Here is an 18,852-nt window from a genome sequence, read left to right on the forward strand (position 1 = left end):
CGAGTAGATCCGGGAAGAATTAAGAGACAAAGCCGAGAGGTGAGTCTCCGGGCAAAGAATCCCTTTGATCCCCACCATTAAAGCTCTGTACAAAGGTCACGTCTCCCAGACGAGCAAGCCTGAGAGGGAAGCTCTGCTATTCATCCATTCCACACGCGGGCAAGCACAACCACCGTCTAGATCTGTGTCAAGACGTTAACACTCTTCTGTATTTGTTTCTGTCTCTTTATCATCACTTGTATTCATCTCCTTAGTCTATCATTCACACCATGTATCAGACGCTTAATCTTAATATTGAATGTTATGATCATTTCCATTATCATTTCTCTGTCTATTTCCGTTTATCCATAATTCATTTTCTCCATGACGTTTTCTTAATCCCATGGGTAATTAGCAAGAATCAAACAAGTAAATTAATTGGGTTAAGGAAATAATTAAGTTTAGTCAAGGCATGCTGATTCATCCATAAAAACTTGAGACGTTTGTACATCCATGGGAAAGTGGAACCTTAGTTACATCTTTAACGCAATTAATAAACTTACGACGTTTGTACTAATTATTCTTTCCCCTTCTGATTCATCCATAAAGACTTGCCATCGCATATCATGATCCTTTGTATAAACTTCACAGTTAGTCTCGAACTCAGTATCATGTATATCATGTATCTTGTATCTTGCATCACATTAGCTTAGGTTTATTTTCACCGCAATTTATTTTATTAACGCAACTTTAGTTTATCTGCACAATTTTCTTTACCGCAATTTACTTTCCTATACAAACACACAATCTTTATTAATTGTAAAAATCGGTCGCATATATCACAAATGTAACACATTAATGACAACAATCCCTGTGTTCGACCTCGGATTACTCTAAGAAACTTGCATTGGAATTATATTTGGTTTCAGCACAAGGAAACTTGTGATAATGTGTTACTCCATAGCATACTACAAGCATATAGTTAACAATGCATATATCTAGAAGTAGTATCGCATAAAATGTGCATGAGCAACAATACAACATAAGATTACATTTTGCGTTACAAGTTTATGGCAACATGAGCTTGTAGCACATCATCATGAATGCACATTACACACTCATAAATCCTAAGTCATCAAGTTTATGGCGCCGTTGCCGGGGAGTGGTAACGGTTATTGTTGAGTACGTTTGTGATATTTTGCAGGACAGATCTCTTTGTACTGGCTGCTTATCACGGAGAGCAGTCTGACGGTTTATGAGTACTGGAACTAATCCAGAATTCGAGGCTAACCCAGAGATCGAGTGTACATTTTGGCATGCCAGAACCGAGCAAGGCAAAAGAAGGCCAACATGGCAGATAATAACAATGATAATGTGGCACCCGAGGTAAATCAAGGGGTGGGAAGGCCAACGCAAGGTCCTATTTTTCTTGCGGCTAACCACAACATCCCGATGAGGAACTACACGGTGCCCAATCTGTATGATTTTTCGCCCAAATTTTCAAGGCCGATAGTTGAGAAGAATGGAAGATTTGAGATTAAACCGGTCATGCTCCAAATGATTCAGAATGCGGGGCAGTTTGGTGGTCTGCAAGGTGAGGACCCACATGCCCATCTGACTAGTTTTGTCAAGATGTGCGATAACTTCTCCATACCTGGCGTTACCCCATAAGGTATCAGACTATACCTCTTCCCTTACACCTTGAGGATGAGGCTAAGAGGTGGGCTCATTCACTGGAGCTAAATGAAATAACTTCCTGGGATCAGTTGGTTGAACGGTTTATGAAGAAGTTCTTCCCTCCGGCAATCAACACAATAAGATGAAAGGACGTGCTGAACTTTAAACAGATGGATAACGAGATCCTTAGCACCGCCTGGGTGCGATTCAGAAGATTGGTGAAGAATTGTCTACATATTGGGATACCCGATTGCATCCTGATGGAAACATTCTATAATGGCCTGAACAGATCAACGCAGGTTGTTGCAAATGCCTCTGCGGCAGGAGGTTTTATGAATAAAACATACACTGAGGCTAAGGTCATCCTTGACCGCATCTCGGGGAATATGGATGATTGGGTTGACGACAGGTACGGAGGAAAAGGCTCTGAGAGAAGAAGAAATGAAACTGCCATTGTGCCTGCGGAGACAATGACAACCTTGGCAGCCCAGATGGCCACAGTGACCTCTATCCTTCAGTCGATGATGCTTAATCAAGATACCCTCTCCCAAGGATTAGCACAACCCAATGCGCCGGAACAAGTGACCACAATCAGTTGCATCAATTGTGGAGGAGGCCATACGGTGGAAATGTGCCCATCAAACCTGCAGCAAGTATGTGCTATCCAGAACAATCCGTACAACAACACGTATAATCCTGATTGAAGGAATCACCCTAACTTCGGTTGGGGAAGGAATCATAACCAAGGTGGGCCAAGTAACCATCAGAATAGCAACTCTGGGAATCAAGGAAACCCTCCACCCTTTCACTAAAACTAGAATCAAAGGCAACAGAGACAACTGCAACATCAACCATCCTCTTCTAACACCTCTAGTAATTCATTGGAGTCCCTGCTCAAGCAATACATGGATAAAAAAGATGCGGTGATGCAGGCGCAGGCATCTTCAATCAGAAACTTGGAGATTCAAGTAAGGCAGCTGGCATCCGAGCTACGTAATAGAACATCTGGAACGTTGCCAAGCAATTCTAAAGCCTCAGGATCTCACGGGAAGGAGCAATGTCCCTGAAGACATTGGGCAGGCAAGCTGGACCGCCTGCGGAGGTGTGGATTGCATTCATCAGGAGAAAATTATCTTCCAGTCTATATCTCAATCCTATGTTTACTTGCTTTTTGAATTTATTGCTTCATGAACTTTGTCATTTATTGCTTCATTCAATGTGTTTTTAATGCTTTATGAAATTATTCCTTATTTAATTCACTTGCATTTATTTCCGTGCTTTCTTTAATTTTCTCACTTCTCTGTATTAAATGCGTTATTCTTAAAACTTGGTGAATGATTGCATAATAAGAAGAGAATTAATACCGCAGGTCCTTGTGACTTGCGTTGATGAAAAAAATAATAATAATAACAACAAAAATAATAAAACAATCAACATCTGGTATGCCTTGTGATGATGGGTGCATCTTGTACCAACAAGATATACTTTGCGTTCATCCAACTCAAATGCATTACGCTGAGGGGTGTGTTGCGCTCATATGTGTTATTTGCCCGTCCTTAGCAAAAATGCATTATGTTGAGGTAGTGTTGCGCTGGTAGAAATACCGTGCGCCTGTCCCACCCGTTTCCCCGACAGGGAATCCCCATCCCCGTCCCCACCTTCAATTGGCAGGGATAGAAGCGGGGATGGGGGAAAATATCCCCTAAGGGGAAGAGGATGGGGAGCCTTCCCCCCCCCCCCCGGCAGCGATGCAACGTTGCGAGGCGGTAGCTTCAAAAACGAATTTCTGCTGCTAAGCTTGCTTTCTTCTTTCTTCAATTACAACCGAATTGCAACTTTATTGACTCTAAAAAATTTACAGACTCTTAATCACACATTAAGACCCATAAACAAAGAGCCAGTTAAAACAATTACATCATAATTGAAGATAAATCTAACGCCAAAACTAAAATATCCAAATCGTTACGCACTTTCATACAACTTATGAAAAACACCCACCATGAATCAACGTGAATTGAGTGTTTAAATTATGCTTTAATACCAATTAATGGAGTTGACATTCAACCAACGGAAGATATTAGAATCCTAAGCACTCTAACTACATCAATTTTAGTGGATTAGCATGTATATTCAGGAGTTTTCAGAATATTAGGATTTATAGAAGAAACCTTTGAAGAATCCATGAAATTGCTCCAAATCTTTGTAAATTTCTTATGATGTAGGCTATCACAAGATCTTCACCACGAAACTTTTAGCCTTAAATTGGATCGTGGGATCCAAAATGAGTAGCAATTTGAGAAAATTTTTGGTGAATTTTTCTATGTTTTAATCTCCTCTTGGTTGAAGTTTAGGCATCCTTTGATATAGAAACTTTTCCTTTCGTAGATAAACCCAAACCCAGTCACTGGGCTTAAAAATCATTTTCTTTCTTCCTTGGTTCTTGCTATGGACAAGCTTTTGATTCTTCTTTTCAATCTTTTCTTTGACTTATTTATGCAAATTTTTTTATGTATTATACCCTTGAAACAACTGCATCAATACTAAACATATTAGATGGCAAAGGTGACAAATCTAAAGGAGTTAATGGATTAAAGCCATACGCAATCTCAAAAGGTGAACAATGAGTGGTGTTGTGTATTGCTCCATTATAAGCAAACTCTACAATAGGTACTTCCTCCCAAGACTTGAGATTTTTAGAAATTAGTTACCTAAGCAAAGCCTTTAATGTTCTATTAACCATCTCAGTTTGCCCATTCGTTTGTGGATGACAAGTTGTTGAAAAAAAAAAAGCGTAGTTCCCAATTTACCCCACTAAACTTTCCAAAAATGACTTTAAAATTTTGCATCTCTGTCACTAACAATGGTTTAAAGAATTCCATACAATCTTACCACTTCTCTAAAGAAAAGATTAGCTATGTTAGTAGCATCATCTGTTTTATTACATGGAAAGAAATGTGCCATTTTACTAAACCTATCAACTACCACAAAAATGCTATCATGATGTCTTCTAATCTTTGGTAGTCTTAAAACAAAATCCATGCTAATGTCAACCCAAGGTTCACCAGAAACACCCAAATGTGTGTAAAGACCATGTAGTTGTGTCTTAGACTTAGCCTCCTTACATTTGAAACATTGTTTGCACACTTTATTCATATCCTTTCTCATTTTCTTTGGGAAAATATTTAAAAATGGGGTGAGCTACTAGCCCAGTGAGTGACTAATAAAACTTAAACAATATGCTATAAAACTGATAATTGTCAAGCAAACTCATACTTAATACTTTCATCAAAGCATGGCTTAAAACGTAACTTTACATAAATACTGTATTGAGAAAGAACCCTTTTGCTCAATCTCTCAATGTTAAACCTTAGTTGGTGTGGAGTGTTCTCAACACAACCAACTTCAAATTTACCTATGTGCACGTGGTAATCACTAAGTATCGTCATACCTTAGGTACTATAGCCCGAATATCGGAGTCCTTCAGTATCAGCCTATTACTAAATATTCCCAGATACCTTCTCAAAGTCCTTCAATATCGGGTTGAAATAATAATCATCATAGAGCTCATATACTTAACATCTTTATCACATAGCTTAAAACGACTAACGTATACTACTCGAACATAAGGACTTGAAATACTGAAATCATGCTTTATAAAACATTAGCTAGGTATGCATTAGAAACTAATTTACTAAAATAAGTATGTTTGAAAACATACTAATAATGAACATAAGCTTTTAGCATTGAAAATATAAGCTTCCAACGCATACTTTATGTAAGAAAGCACCTTATTACTTTAAAACATGCCTTAGAAACTTTCTTTAAACTAGTATACGTTAATCAACTATTCTAAATTTAGTTTGCTTAGGAAAAAAACTATAACATAAGCTAGCATGAGTATAACTTTGAGTAAAACATAAATTTACTAAACATTTAGAAAACATCCGTTGTCACTCACTATCTTGGCGTTCGTCCTAGGGTTGATAGGCTTCTCCTGCTGGTGTTAACCCCGTGGACATAAATCTCATGTTTAGCTACTAGCATAGATTTCCTTGTAAGATTATCTTACATGCATAAGCTCACATTCAATCTTTATATAGAATTCCTTCATCCCAATGTTTGAGTTTTTGTTAGTAACTCAAAATTGTAAATTAGTTTTTAAGTTGGTCTAGTCAATTCCTAGTTTCTAGAAAATGGTTAAAGTTATTTTTAGTTGTAGTCAAGTCTAAGTTCCTATTCTTGTGGAGTTAGTGAGATTAGTTGCTAACATTGTGGAATCTATTTTTAGATTCAAGATATATATTTATATGGAGTTTTCTAGAATGAAATACACACACTTCCCATTTTTCTCATTTCCCTCTCATTAGTTAGAATAACAATGGTATCAGAGCTCTCAATTTTTAAGGGATCTGTGAGTGAGAATCGGTGAAATATCTTCAAGAGAAACTAAGTGATACACTTGTGAGAGTTGTTAGAGATGGAATTAGGATCAAACAGTCTTTCTTCATTGGCTCCACCTGTGTTTGATGGTGAAAACTACCAGGCATGGGCTATCAGAATGTAAGCCTACATGGAGGGTTGTGATTATTGGGAAGCAATTGAGCAAGACTATAAGATTGCTCCACTTCCTGATAACCCAACAATACACCATATCAAGACTCACAAGGAGAGGGTCACCAAGAAGGTAAAAGCACGAGCTTGCCTATATGCAACTGTGTCTCCCGCCATATTCATCAAAATTATGGCCTTGAAGTCGGAAAAGGAGATCTGGGAGTTCCTCAAAAGTGAGTATGAAGGTGATGAGAGGATTAAAGGCATGAAAGTGTTGAACTTGGTGCGAGAATTCGAGATAATGCAAATGAAGGATTCTGAGTCCATTAAAGAGTACTCAGATAAGTTGATTGGGATTGTTAACAACGCAAGAGCATTAGGAACCAATTTATCTGATAATGCTTGTGCTCAGCCTAGCATTGCACGCGTGTCCACCTCTTGAGTTGCCTGCTCATTCCTCCCAAGCAGCTGCCCGCTTATTCAAAATTTCTAGACTCAACTTTGATCTCGTATAACTTATTTTCCAAACCTTATCAAGGAACATTTCCTTCTACAAACATGCTTTCTTTAAACTCGAAGCTGCCATCTCATCCCTTAAATGGGATTAACTCATCTGATCATGACAGTTGGCTGTCATAAGACGTGGTTTAACCGAGTGTCTTTCTTTAATCACCAATGCATGGCTCTTATCAATGGCACTCATCAACGCAAGACCTATTATCTTTACCATCGCATGCTACCCCTTCTTGGCCGCATGCCCTCTTGTCCAACGCCCAATCCTTCTTCGTCATGGCCCTGCTTGAGAATTGCACAACTTTAACCAACGTGTGGTTCAACCTCATCGCACTACACCCCAGGTGCTAGCCAACCTCAACATATACTCACCAAGTAGCACATGCCTCATGTGCCTTGCACCAACGCTATCAACGTATACCCAAGCACACGGATACTCTCCCAACATCAAAGGCCTTCATGACGTGCCCCGCTTACCACTCGATGCATGCTCTAGCGCATCTCCACTTTTTTTCGCATGGGCTCGTGGCCAACGCTAGTCTTCACAACCTGCACACTGGTCAGCATACATGCCCAGCCTCAACGCGGCAACTTCGCTCATGTCGTGCACTCAACGCCTCAATAGCCTAATGCCTACACACCTTTGCCTTGTCGCGTGCATCAATAACCTCTCAAGACCTTGATCACCGCATGCTCCTTGCTAGCACATGGCAAGCTCTTGACCAACACTTAGCCTTGTGGCCTGCCCTCAACTTCCACAACCTTGGTTGCCATACACCACATGCTTCATGCGCCCATGTTTCTACACTTAGCCAAATTTCTACTTGCTAAAGCCAAATACCTTACTACCTGAGACCTCATTTCTCAATACTCAAGACTTTTCCTTTCTTCTTTAATCATCTTCTTGCCTTTCCCTACAAAATAACATTAATTCATGCTTAACATACTTAACATATTAATGAACATACTTAAGTAGGAAAAAATAGGGTTCGGGGTTTACACACACACTAGGAACATGAGAGTTTTGTCTCTTTTTTTGTTTTTAACTTTCTACAAAACCTTAAACGTTAATTGTTTTAAAAATAAAATTGTTTAGGATTTTTAATGATACAATTATTTTCCAGATCTGGGTTTATTATTTTTCAAACATTTATGACTATTGACATTCTTCTTCTTCTACAATTGCTTTTCAAAATTGGAGTTCCCAAATCTAGAAAAATCAGTTGTTTGCATCCCTGTTTCAAATTTCTCTTCTTCATCGATCTTCTCCTCTAATTCTGAGCAAATACTTCTCTCACTGTGATTCTAACCCTCCATTTGAGAATGCACCTTTGAAGGGGGCATTGAGATAACCTTGAGGAGCAACCGACAAGAACGATTCGCACTACGATTGTGCCAAATTTGCTTTCAAGGCAGTAGTTTTCACGATACAACAACTAGCTTTTGGAATTGTCGACATCTAACATCGGCTAGAATATTGAACAAACAAAATTGGTTATGGTTAAGGATTAGAATATAAAAATATCAATATTTTTACTATGTGTTGAGAGTTACCTCTTACAAGACCTGAAGCCCACATGTGGGTCCAAGCCCTATGGAAACTATGAGATGACATGAGAAATGTGCATCCCAAAAGAGAAAAGTCAGAGTCTTTGGTTCTTGGCTAATCAGCCAAGCTGGTAAATATACAATAATTGAAAAATAACCAAGTTGCGGTCATTTGGCACCATGTAGTCTCAAATGTCGTAAACTACCCTAACATCGCCAGAGCTACACGTAACTACAGGCGACTATCAAAGGAAGACATTATTATAAATTATCCCATTCGATAACCCAAAAGAGAAGATTGAGTAATCTCCATGAAGAAGAGCCCTTATCTTACTTTTGTGTCCTTAGTAGAACTATACACTTCCTATACTAATTTAAGCATCAGGGTATAGTAGGCTCGACAATACACCAGATCTCTCGTGCATGTTGATTAAGAAAGTGAGACCAAACTAAAAGAAGCGAGTCGGAGGTCAAGCCCACAAGGGGCCTGTAACGACAACAAATGCGTTGGAGATCCACATACCAACATTTGACGTTGTTTGTGGAAGCAACAACTATCGTTGACAATGGACCTAAATCTGTAGAGGTTGATCACAATTTACCTAGACCAAATGAAGGAACTTAAACGGGACTTGCAGCTCCCAAATGAGGATCGACGATCGAAGAATTCAGGAAATGTCAGTTGTGGACCAAGCTAACTCACAAGGGCGAGCTTACCTAATGAGGCATATACCCAAGATCAAGATTCAGATAGGGCCACGCCTCCAACCAAACCCATCGTCTAACTCGATCAAAATATCGAACGAGCCAATCAAGTTGACCTCACGACTAATGATGAGATGAAAGTCATGAAGTTGAGACTAGGGATATTCAAAAAAATTGATGACCCGAAAAAACCGATCAACCCAACCTAACCCAACCCATGCGGTTTGGGTTGGGTTATGATCAACTCATTTGGGTTTGGTTGGGTTCAAATAAAATTAAAATTTTATGGATTAGGTTGGTTCATGGATTCACCTAATATAATCCAAACCAACCCGAATTTATTATTAACTTTAAAAAAATATAATTTTTTACTTATAACACAATTATTTATACATATATTGATTTTAATTTTATTTGATTCTAATATTTTTTGAATAATTTATTCTTCAACAACTCTTAAAAGTAGTTTTTTTGCACTTTAGAAAGAAATTTTTCACTATATAAATTGAAATTGTTAATCTTAATTCAATATATGAAAATAATTAAATTAGATTTTTACATATTTACATTTTACTTCTTTTTAGAACAAAATTTTAAATAAATAACCCGATTAACCCGAACCAATCCAACCCAAATATTTCATGGTTGGGTTGGGTTTGGTTCATTTTTAATAAGGGTTATTTAGGTTGAAAAATTTACCATCCGAAAAATTGGGTTGGATCTAAAAAGTCTTTCAACCTAACCCAATCCAATCCATGAACACCCCTAACTGGGACGAGAGGACAAGTTCGTCTACATAAGCTCCAATATTGAATTGATGCTAAAGATTCGGTTGATGCGAGTCCTCGAAGAAAATCGAAGTTCAATCTTTGCGATTGGAAAACAAAAGTAAAGAAAGAGAAAAGAGAAAAAGGGGGAAAAGATAAGAGTATTTTGGTATTTTTGTTGATAAACAAATGTCAAAACTCTTAAGTTTCAAAAAGTAGGGTGAAATTATTATTTTTTTTTTTTCCTTCCTTTAATACAATTATCGATCCCTTACTTTTTAACTAACACGAAAGTATAAATATTTTATTAAAAAAAAAAAAAAAAGGTTGATCCAAAACATAACGTGGGACAGTTGTGGTATCCAACCACATTATTGAGGTGAAAAGAAAAAAGGAAAAAAAAAAAAAGATTGTAAGAAAAGACAAAAGTGTGAAGGTAAAGAAGTAAAAAGGGAATTTTGGTTGTTATTTAGAGGAAGCTGGCATCTTTAGGTGTCCGCTTTGGAAATTTCGGAACAGCAAAGCGAAAGGTTACACTCCTCGGTTTTCTCTTATTCAGTTGGAGAATTTCAAGCCGAGATCTATCTTATCATCTCAGTTTCACATCTTTAATCACTGTTGTAATGGCCGGTAAATTTGCTTTTCTCACTCTCTTCTTCTTCTTTCCTTTCGTTTTCTTCCGCTTCTTACCTATGTCTATCCAGGTCCTGCCTCCGTTTCCAAACATTCTTCAAGCTTATGGCTCTCTTCAAACCCTAGCAAGAGATGGGGTGAACTCTTCTTTCTTTCCTATACTCCATTTTGGCTCACTCTTTGCTTGGGAATTGTGGTTCCTTTCAAACTCTACGAGGTCTGCTTCAATTTTACTTTTCTCCTAATTCTATTTTGCTGCATTTCGATGGATTGTGAAAAGTGTTTGATGGGTTTTACTTATTTCTTTAGATGGGGTTTGATTGTTCGCTTTATTGCTGAACTAAGCAGAAGTTTCTTTATACATTTCTAGATTTTATCTTCTTCTCTGTTCACATTAGGTTTGGCTTTTTGAAGAAGTCAACAATGAAGAAAGGGGCATATTGTTGATTTATACATCTGGGGATTTGACAACTTTCGAAATGGAAATTTGTATTTAATTTGATGAGTGTCATTCAAGACAAGTGACGTTTAAACTGTTCTATCTTTCGTTTTCTGTCCAATATTAATAATGAAGACGATTTCTTCTTCTTCTTCTTCTCTATTAGACCTTTACTTTCTATGAGTTCAACTTTTTAAAAATCTAAACATCGGTGTTCTTATTGACACAGAGGTTTACGGAATTGGAATATTTGCTTCTTGGATTATTAGCAGCACTTCCTTCCTTTTTGATACCGGTGGTGTGGCCTGGAGAGGTATCAATTTACTAGCACTTCATTTAAATCTGTATGATTCTATTACAAAAGTTCATTCACATGTTTGTTTCTGGGAACTTGTGGAAATATCGATCCACATAATTCTTATCCAAGATTGATGGTTCTCTTAAACCGATTCAACTGAATATTAGTCACAATAAATAAATCGAGATCTAATCAATTGAAGACAAAGAGGAAGGAAGACTTATCAATTCATCACCTGTAACTTGAGGTGCTTAAAGTGACGAAGATAAAGTGATCTTATTTACTTGGAATTTGTTGCAGGCTGACCGCAGTTTGCCTTGGAAAGATCGATATTGGGTGAAGGTTAGTTCTCTACCTTTTGTATGTGGATTACTCTTTGTTTTTGCAAGTTAGCAATTCAGAAGAAGCAGCTATATCATCAAAGCTAATTAAGTGTGATACATGAAAAGTGGTTTCTTTGGCTAAAGGCTATTCCCCTACCCCCCCCCCCCCCCGATGGCTTCAACATTCATTGGTGCAGCCCCTTGGACTATGAAATGTCTTATCCATTCCAACCTCTACCCTTTTTTGCTCACTTTGAGAACCAAGCTATCATCACTCAATTGCGGTTTTAATGCTAATTTAGCATTTCTTCTAGAAATGTGTATCTAACTGAAAATACTTTTCTAAGCATTCTATCAGATTTCTAGAGAGGAGAATTTGTTGGGTGACATTGAGCTGGTGTACATTAAATATTGTAGATGAAATCAACATGATAACAATGCTTGTTTCTTTTCTCTTCTCTTCTCAAAAAAATTATAGTAATAATAATAATAACAATGCAACTTTCTAGAGAAATATTAATCCAAACAGGTTAGCCTTCCTGATTCTGAGTATGGAGAGACTGCAAAATAATAAAATATTTTGGCTCAGTTACATACAATCCAATTCCTATAGTGTTGTATCACTTAACTGTCAAACTAGACACTACCAATCAGTTTTTCAATCAGGTCAGTTCATAAGCTCTACATAATAATTTTGTTCTTCTTTGTGGCAGGCTAGTCTTTGGATAGTAATCTTCAGCTATGTTGGAAATTACTTTTGGACCCACTACTTTTTCACTGTTTTGGGGGCATCTTATACGTTTCCATCATGGAGGATGAATAATGTAAGCATGGCAATTGAAAGGCAAAGTGGAAAAAAAAGCATCGATTACCTTCTTCTATTTCTAAAAAATGATTTGTTAATCGTAGGTACCACACACAACCTTTCTTCTTACCCACGTATGCTTTCTGTTCTATCACGTCGCATCTAACATGACTCTTCGGAGACTTCGCCATTCCATTGCCGACTTACCAGAAAATATTCAAAGGGTTATGCTGGTTGCGTGGATTGTGGCACTCTCATACTTCATTGCTTACTTGGAGACTCTGGCTATTTCTAATGTAATTTCACATATTTCTCCTTTTGCGTTGTCCAGTGTTTGGTGGTATAAGTTATTTGAACTGTAAGGATTGAAAACTTCAGCATGTTCTCATAAAACCATTTCCACGAAACTCCTTCTGATATATGCTTTGAGATATCTTTTCATTTGTTCTTACGAATGATTTATTAATACACATCTTACTTCGACCTGTGCAGTTCCCTTACTACCAATTTGTGGATCGGGCTTCAATGTACAAAGTTGGCTCTTTGTTTTATGCCATCTACTTCTTCGTCAGCTTCCCAATGTTCTTGAGGTAAGATTCTGAATCCTAGTGCCATAAATATATATAGATCAGTTTGTTTATAATAACTAGAAACCACATACAAGTCTGCCATTTTCCCTCCATCACTCTATGCTCGAGAAATTGGCGACTTCAAGACTGCAGACATGAATTACACAAACTGGATAAGGGAAGAAAAAAAACGAAAGAGTTGCAAAACATGTGATTTTTTTGGGACACGTGAATTTTCTGACAGATCTGAATCATCTTCTGTAGTTGTTATGCTGTTGCTGCCTCTTCTATTCCCCATCATATGCATGAACTTATGTAGTACATTGACTTATCCCTCTTTTCTCCCCTTCTTATTCCAGTCGTTTGTCCACTGGTGACGAAAGTTAAGATGACTTTTGCTTGTAGAAAAGATTATGGCTTAAGAGGGTTCTATGAGCCATAACCAAGAGACTGCAGATTTCGGACCTTCATGGCTATACCACCCGTTACATTAGCCGCGATTTCGTTAGGATATCCAATACACGTGAAGCCATAGGGGCTTATAAAGCATGCCATTAGAGGAAAAGTCTATCCTTTAGATTATTAGGTGGTAGCATATAGTTCATGGCCGGCCTGTATTGGCTTCTGAGTTTTTGTTTCTATCAGTCGGTTAACTGCTTGACTTTCCGAGTAAACTCGTACTCCAAAACGAAATTGTAGTATTTAGGAACAGGATGAGTTTGTTTCAAAGGTCTACTACCAATCTACCGGTTTTTTCTAAGATCTTTCCACCATGTTGAATCTGTACTACAGGATTGACGAGAAGCCTGGTGATCTTTGGGACTTACCAAGAGTGGCAGTTGATTCTCTAGGAGCAGCAATGTTGGTAACAATTTTACTTGATCTATGGCGCATCTTTCTTGGCCCTATCGTACCACTTCCCAAAAAGCAATGCTATCAACCAGGGCTACCATGGTTTCTTGGACAAACCAATTGAAACTCAGAGACTGCTTTGCTGTTAATGTTAATGTGATCTTGTGTTGTACTATAGCTATTATGGTAGTTTTAGCTCTATTTGTGAACACTCTTAGAGTTCATTGTGTTAGTTACTATTGATCAATTATCCTTCCATCTCATTTTCATTCGGTCTCCTCGAATTCAAACTACTAAGATCCCATAATTTACAACTTCAAACATAATACCAGATAATCAAAACCAATTGAATATGGCTTCCTCTCCCTTGGATAAACCAAAGATGCTACTTGCTAATGAGCAGACAAGAATATTCGATTAAATCACCAATTGACTCAAAAGCGTAGCTTTTAGGTGAAGGCAAATTTATATCATCTAACACTTCCTTCACTTGTAAGTTTGAAATATGAGGAAGACCCAATAAGTAGAAATCAATATTAATTGGGGAAGAAATAACATTGTAGGAATTTCATTCCTTTCACTGGAGAAGACCTAATGAGTTGAAATTAATATTGATTTGGGAAAGAGATAACATTGCAGGAGTTTGAATACAGGACTTCTTAGAATATTGCTCTGATAGTGAATTACTAGGATCTATAGATTTCCATCGATAGACAATCCCAACCAGAATAGAAATGAGTCACTTCTGATTTGGCTTGTAGCTTTGAGTTACATGTTATTTATATGACAAAAGTCAAGCTAAGCTAATAATAGGGAGAGGCCCTGAAGCCATGTCGTAGTGAGCATCCCCAGACGGACCCAATATCCCACTTCAAACTTTTCAACTCCTTGGGGGGACTACTCTATTTATTTCGAGAAAGGCAATCCAGCTTCAAAGGCAGGTGAGCTGAGTAAGGAAAGAGTTTGACTACCGGGATGGGATCAAATCCATCCTACTTGAAGCACTCCACCACGAGTTGAGACCATGCTAAATCTCAAATTGATCCAAAAGTTCAAGTCGATGGGTGAAGGCAAATTTAATGTCGTAGTATCTAACATATGTTATACGTTGAAAATGTTCCTACCATCATAATGAATAGATGGAAAAGAAAATAAAGGAAAATTCTTATAAATAAATAAATTTAAAAAATATTTACATTTTATAGCAAAAAGTTTTAAAAGTGTTTAGTACTTTTGGAACTTTTTACTATAAAATATAAATATTTTTAAATATTATTTTTATGTTAAAAAGGCCCCAAGAATAAATGGGATTGTAATATAATGATATAACTCTCGTTATTATTGTTAAAAAGTACATATATAATAATTAAAAAATTGCAGGCATTTATGCTCCCCATGGACGACCAATATTCTAACCTATTAATAATCATTCCAACAATTTTAAGAACAATGTATAGAAAGATAATGATCCGATGTAGATCATTGAGCAATTAATAATTTAATATTACACATCTGTCCTTTCGTCTCCTGTACTTTACATCTCTAATGTTGATTGCATTCTTCTTCTAAGCTGCCGCTCTTAAGATAAGAAAATCTGAATTGATTCTTTAATGTGAAATTCGGAGGGATAAACGATAAGAGTTTTTTTTTTTTTTTTTTTTTTTTTTTTTTTTTTTTTTTAATTTTTAAAGTTTAGAGGTAAGTTCAAGAATATCTTTTACAGAATTATAAAGTTTAGATGTATTTTTTATTTTTCATTTTGTCTTTTGTTTGGTAATTGTGTTTGATAAAAATAGAATAGGTAGATCTGGAGTTTATTACATAGTTTTAAAAACCAAATAATTATCGATGGACAAATCTTTCAGGTGGCAAATATATAAAAGATCCCAATTTTACGTTGAAAATTGTTATTATAAAAACATAAAATTCAAAATAAAAGTTCAAATTAATTAATAAACATTTTAGTTTCCAAATAGAAGTGCTTATTACTCATTATATTCACACATTCTATTGCAGATTTGCTGTCATAATTTTTCATACGAAATGATAGTGCCAATTCACTCAAAACAAGATATAGAAATATCAAAGAAATTATCTCTACAAATCTAGGGGTGTACCTAGATCGGGTTGAGTTGTGACATTTTTTTAACCAATCCAAAAATTCAAGTTGATCAAATTGGCAACCTAAATAACCTGAACATGATCTCCAACCCAACCCTCAAAATTTGAGTTGGGTTGTCGGATTATTATTTGTTTTCTTCATAATTTAAAATACTTAAATTTATCTACCACACATTTAAAAACTAAAATCTCATAAAACTCAATTCTTACTTATCAAATATCAATATCTATTACAAACTTTATACAAAAACAAACATTTTAAAAAGAAATAGTATTTTTTTAAAAAATATTCTAACCAATATATGAAATATACCACAATATGTAAATTATATAATCTAATATATGAAATATACCACGATATATAAATAATATTTACTCAATGTTTGACATAAATCGCATTATATATCATAAATTTCATTGACGGTATAGTAATTAGAAATTCCAACACAAAATTTGTGTATATCACAATACATAAAATCTAAATAAATAATAAAAAAAAACTCTCAATTAATTTTTAGATTCTTACTAATACCTTAAAATATTGTCAATATACATTGAAACATTGTCAATATACCTTGAAATATATACAAAATTAAGATTAGTAGATATTACAATAGACTAAATTAAGAGTATTACATTATTTAATTTTTGTTATCCTACGGTATATAAATCACATCTTGACTTAATATTTAACATAAATCATAATATATATCAAATAAACCGTACATAATTCACATAGATCAAATAAAGGAATGTATATTCCCTTAGGGGGTTTATAATATGTATATATTTAGGATTTTTTTTTTTTTTTAAAAAAAAAAGGTTCTCCTCGATCTTGGTGCGGTAGATCTATATAGGCGGCACAAACAAAGTACTTCTTTCTATCTTCATATATGGATGTTTATAACACATAACCCCATCTTCATCTCTTATTCTGCTTTACTCATGGTCGCCACAAATCTGTATAGGTAGCTAATCTTGGTGCACGGATCTACATAAACGGCTGGATCTTGGTGCATGGCACGAACAAAGGGAGAAAACCGCGGATAGAAGAGAGAATCAACAAGACTAGGAACTTACCTCGACTACTGGCAGTCGGTGGTGTGCAGAAGTCGACGATCGAATCCAACTGGCGAATGGCGGTGACAGCGATTGGTCGAATAGTGGCGACAAACAGCGGATGGTGAACGACAGCAACGACAGTCGGCCAAATCTGACGAGCAAACAATAGCAACAGAGGGGTGTGAAATCGCTGAAAGAAAAAAGAGATGAAAAAGAAGAGAGGATGATGAAGAAAGGAGAAGTGGAAGAGTCAGTGATTTTCTTTTTTCTTAAAAAGAAACATTAATGGATATGAAAATTTGCATAGAGGAGAGAGAATCACAATTTTATATATATATATTTGTGTGTAGAACCAAGACCTAAATAGTAAATAGCTACTGATATTTGTGGAAAAAAAATTCATTGTAAAAAATAAAATATTCAAGACATTAATGTCACTATTGTAAGGCCTTATGTCGAAATCCCATATATTTAACTTAGGTTGGGTTAGGTCAATTCAAATTTCTTTTGTTCAATCCTAGATCCAATCCAATAAAAATAGGAGAAAAAAAATAAGCAATTCAACCCTTATAATTTGGATTTAGTCCAAGTTGTTCGGATTCTTCAGTTAATTGAATGTCTCCCACTTATTTGTTGTAGACTTAAGAGAAGAGAAAGGAAAGCCAACCGGACTGTACACCCAAGAAAAGCGAAATAGGTGGTGATATCCAATGCAAATTTAATACCATGTAGCATTATCAAATTTATTCACAATTTTAAAAATCACAACCAATGATAACTAAAAAGTTTAAAAATTACAACCAATAGCCAAAATGAGCTATACCTCAATGTTAAAGATTCGATTTCCATCATAATAATGATAAAATAAAAATAATAATTTGAATCCTTATCAAGAGTAAAACAGTAAAATAAGAAGTTCAACACATTGCCAATCATTATGATAGTTTGTTGAACTTTGGAATCAAATAATTTCATATTAGATTATACTACACTAATTAAAAGTAAAATGATAAGATATAAATTTTTCAAGTTCAAGACAGTCACTGCTAACTACACCGAATCATATATCAAGTTTACATCGACAATAGGCATGCTTTGCTACAACTTGCATAACATTATCAAGTTTACATCGTCAGAAAAAAAATTTGAGAAAGATATTTACATCGAAGGAGTGGGAAAATAGCAAATGGAGCAACAATTTTGTTAACAACTTTTTGGAATATCATTGTATTTGCCAAGTATCCGGCCCTTCATTGCGAGTACTTAGGTTGGTGGATGGCGAGAAGAAGCCTCATATAGGATACATTTATGAGGCTATGGATAGAGCTAAGGAGACCATTGCCAAATCCTTCCATAGTAAGGAAGAAAAGTACAAAGATATTTTTACAATAATTGATTGACGATTGAAACTTCAGTTGCATCATCCTTTGCATGCATCGAAATATTATCTAAACCCAAAATTCAATTATTCGAATCCAAATATTCAAGCGATGAAATTTTCAATGGGTTATATTCATGTATAACACCATCTTCCTTGGACATTCAAGACAAAGATACTTAAAGAGCTAGAGAGCTAACCAAATACAAGAAAGCTGAAGGACTATTTGGACAGTCTTTAGTAATAAGACAGAGAGACAAAATATCTCCAAGTAAACTTTAACTTAAAATCTTTGATTAAAGTACATTAAATATCATTTCGAATTGAAAGCTACTAATAAAGTTTTGATCTATAGTAGAATGGTGGGATGATTTCGAAACTCCAGACTTGCAAAGTTCACTATGAGAATTTTAGGTCTCACTTGTAGTGTCTTTAGATGCAACTTCATAGCAATATATATATATATATATATTGCTCAAAGTTGTCTGAATGACTTGATATTAATAAAATATAATAGAGCGCTTAATATAATATTCGGGACATTGTCGACATTTAAAAGAGATAGATGATAGTAATGAATGGCTTATTGGAAGAATTGATGACGATTTAGAGGATGATGATCTTGTTTTCGA

At 35.8% G+C, this 18,852-nt stretch overlaps 2 protein-coding genes and 1 long non-coding RNA gene across 3 annotated transcripts; 2 read left to right on the forward strand and 1 right to left on the reverse strand.

Moving 5' to 3' along the window:
• Nucleotides 1–6,226: 6,226 nt before the first annotated feature.
• Nucleotides 6,227–6,649, forward strand: LOC150034610 (uncharacterized). The gene has a single exon (XM_090316795.1). The coding sequence runs from the start codon at nucleotides 6,227–6,229 to the stop codon at nucleotides 6,647–6,649; it is 423 nt and encodes a 140-aa protein (XP_090172921.1).
• Nucleotides 6,650–10,108: 3,459 nt separating this feature from the next.
• Nucleotides 10,109–13,928, forward strand: CPI1 (cyclopropyl isomerase). The gene is made up of 8 exons (XM_039037700.2): nucleotides 10,109–10,370; nucleotides 10,445–10,590; nucleotides 11,042–11,125; nucleotides 11,411–11,452; nucleotides 12,147–12,257; nucleotides 12,343–12,534; nucleotides 12,731–12,828; nucleotides 13,600–13,928. Exons 1-8 carry the CDS (start codon nucleotides 10,364–10,366, stop codon nucleotides 13,781–13,783), a joined length of 864 nt encoding a protein of 287 aa, XP_038893628.2. The 5' UTR covers nucleotides 10,109–10,363; the 3' UTR covers nucleotides 13,784–13,928.
• Nucleotides 13,929–16,462: 2,534 nt separating this feature from the next.
• Nucleotides 16,463–16,998, reverse strand: LOC150034611 (uncharacterized). The gene is made up of 2 exons (XR_016531233.1): nucleotides 16,861–16,998; nucleotides 16,463–16,771 (listed from the first exon to the last, which is right to left on the reverse strand). It is a non-coding gene; the product is annotated as an uncharacterized LOC150034611 (long non-coding RNA).
• Between the last annotated feature and the right edge of the window lie 1,854 nt (nucleotides 16,999–18,852).

Source organism: Benincasa hispida, chromosome 8, assembly GCF_027475165.1.
Source record: "Benincasa hispida cultivar pf3 chromosome 8, pf3_genome.v1.1, whole genome shotgun sequence".
NCBI lineage: Eukaryota > Viridiplantae > Streptophyta > Magnoliopsida > Cucurbitales > Cucurbitaceae > Benincasa > Benincasa hispida.

Coding starts and splice junctions, on each gene's coding strand:
- LOC150034610 (XM_090316795.1), top strand. CDS start 6,227: ATGGAGGGTTGTGATTATTGGGAAGCAATTGAGCAAGACTATAAGATT.
- CPI1 (XM_039037700.2), top strand. Junction 10,591..11,041: donor TTCCTTTCAAACTCTACGAG/GTCTGCTTCAAT, acceptor TTATTGACACAG/AGGTTTACGGAATTGGAATA. Junction 11,126..11,410: donor CGGTGGTGTGGCCTGGAGAG/GTATCAATTTAC, acceptor AATTTGTTGCAG/GCTGACCGCAGTTTGCCTTG.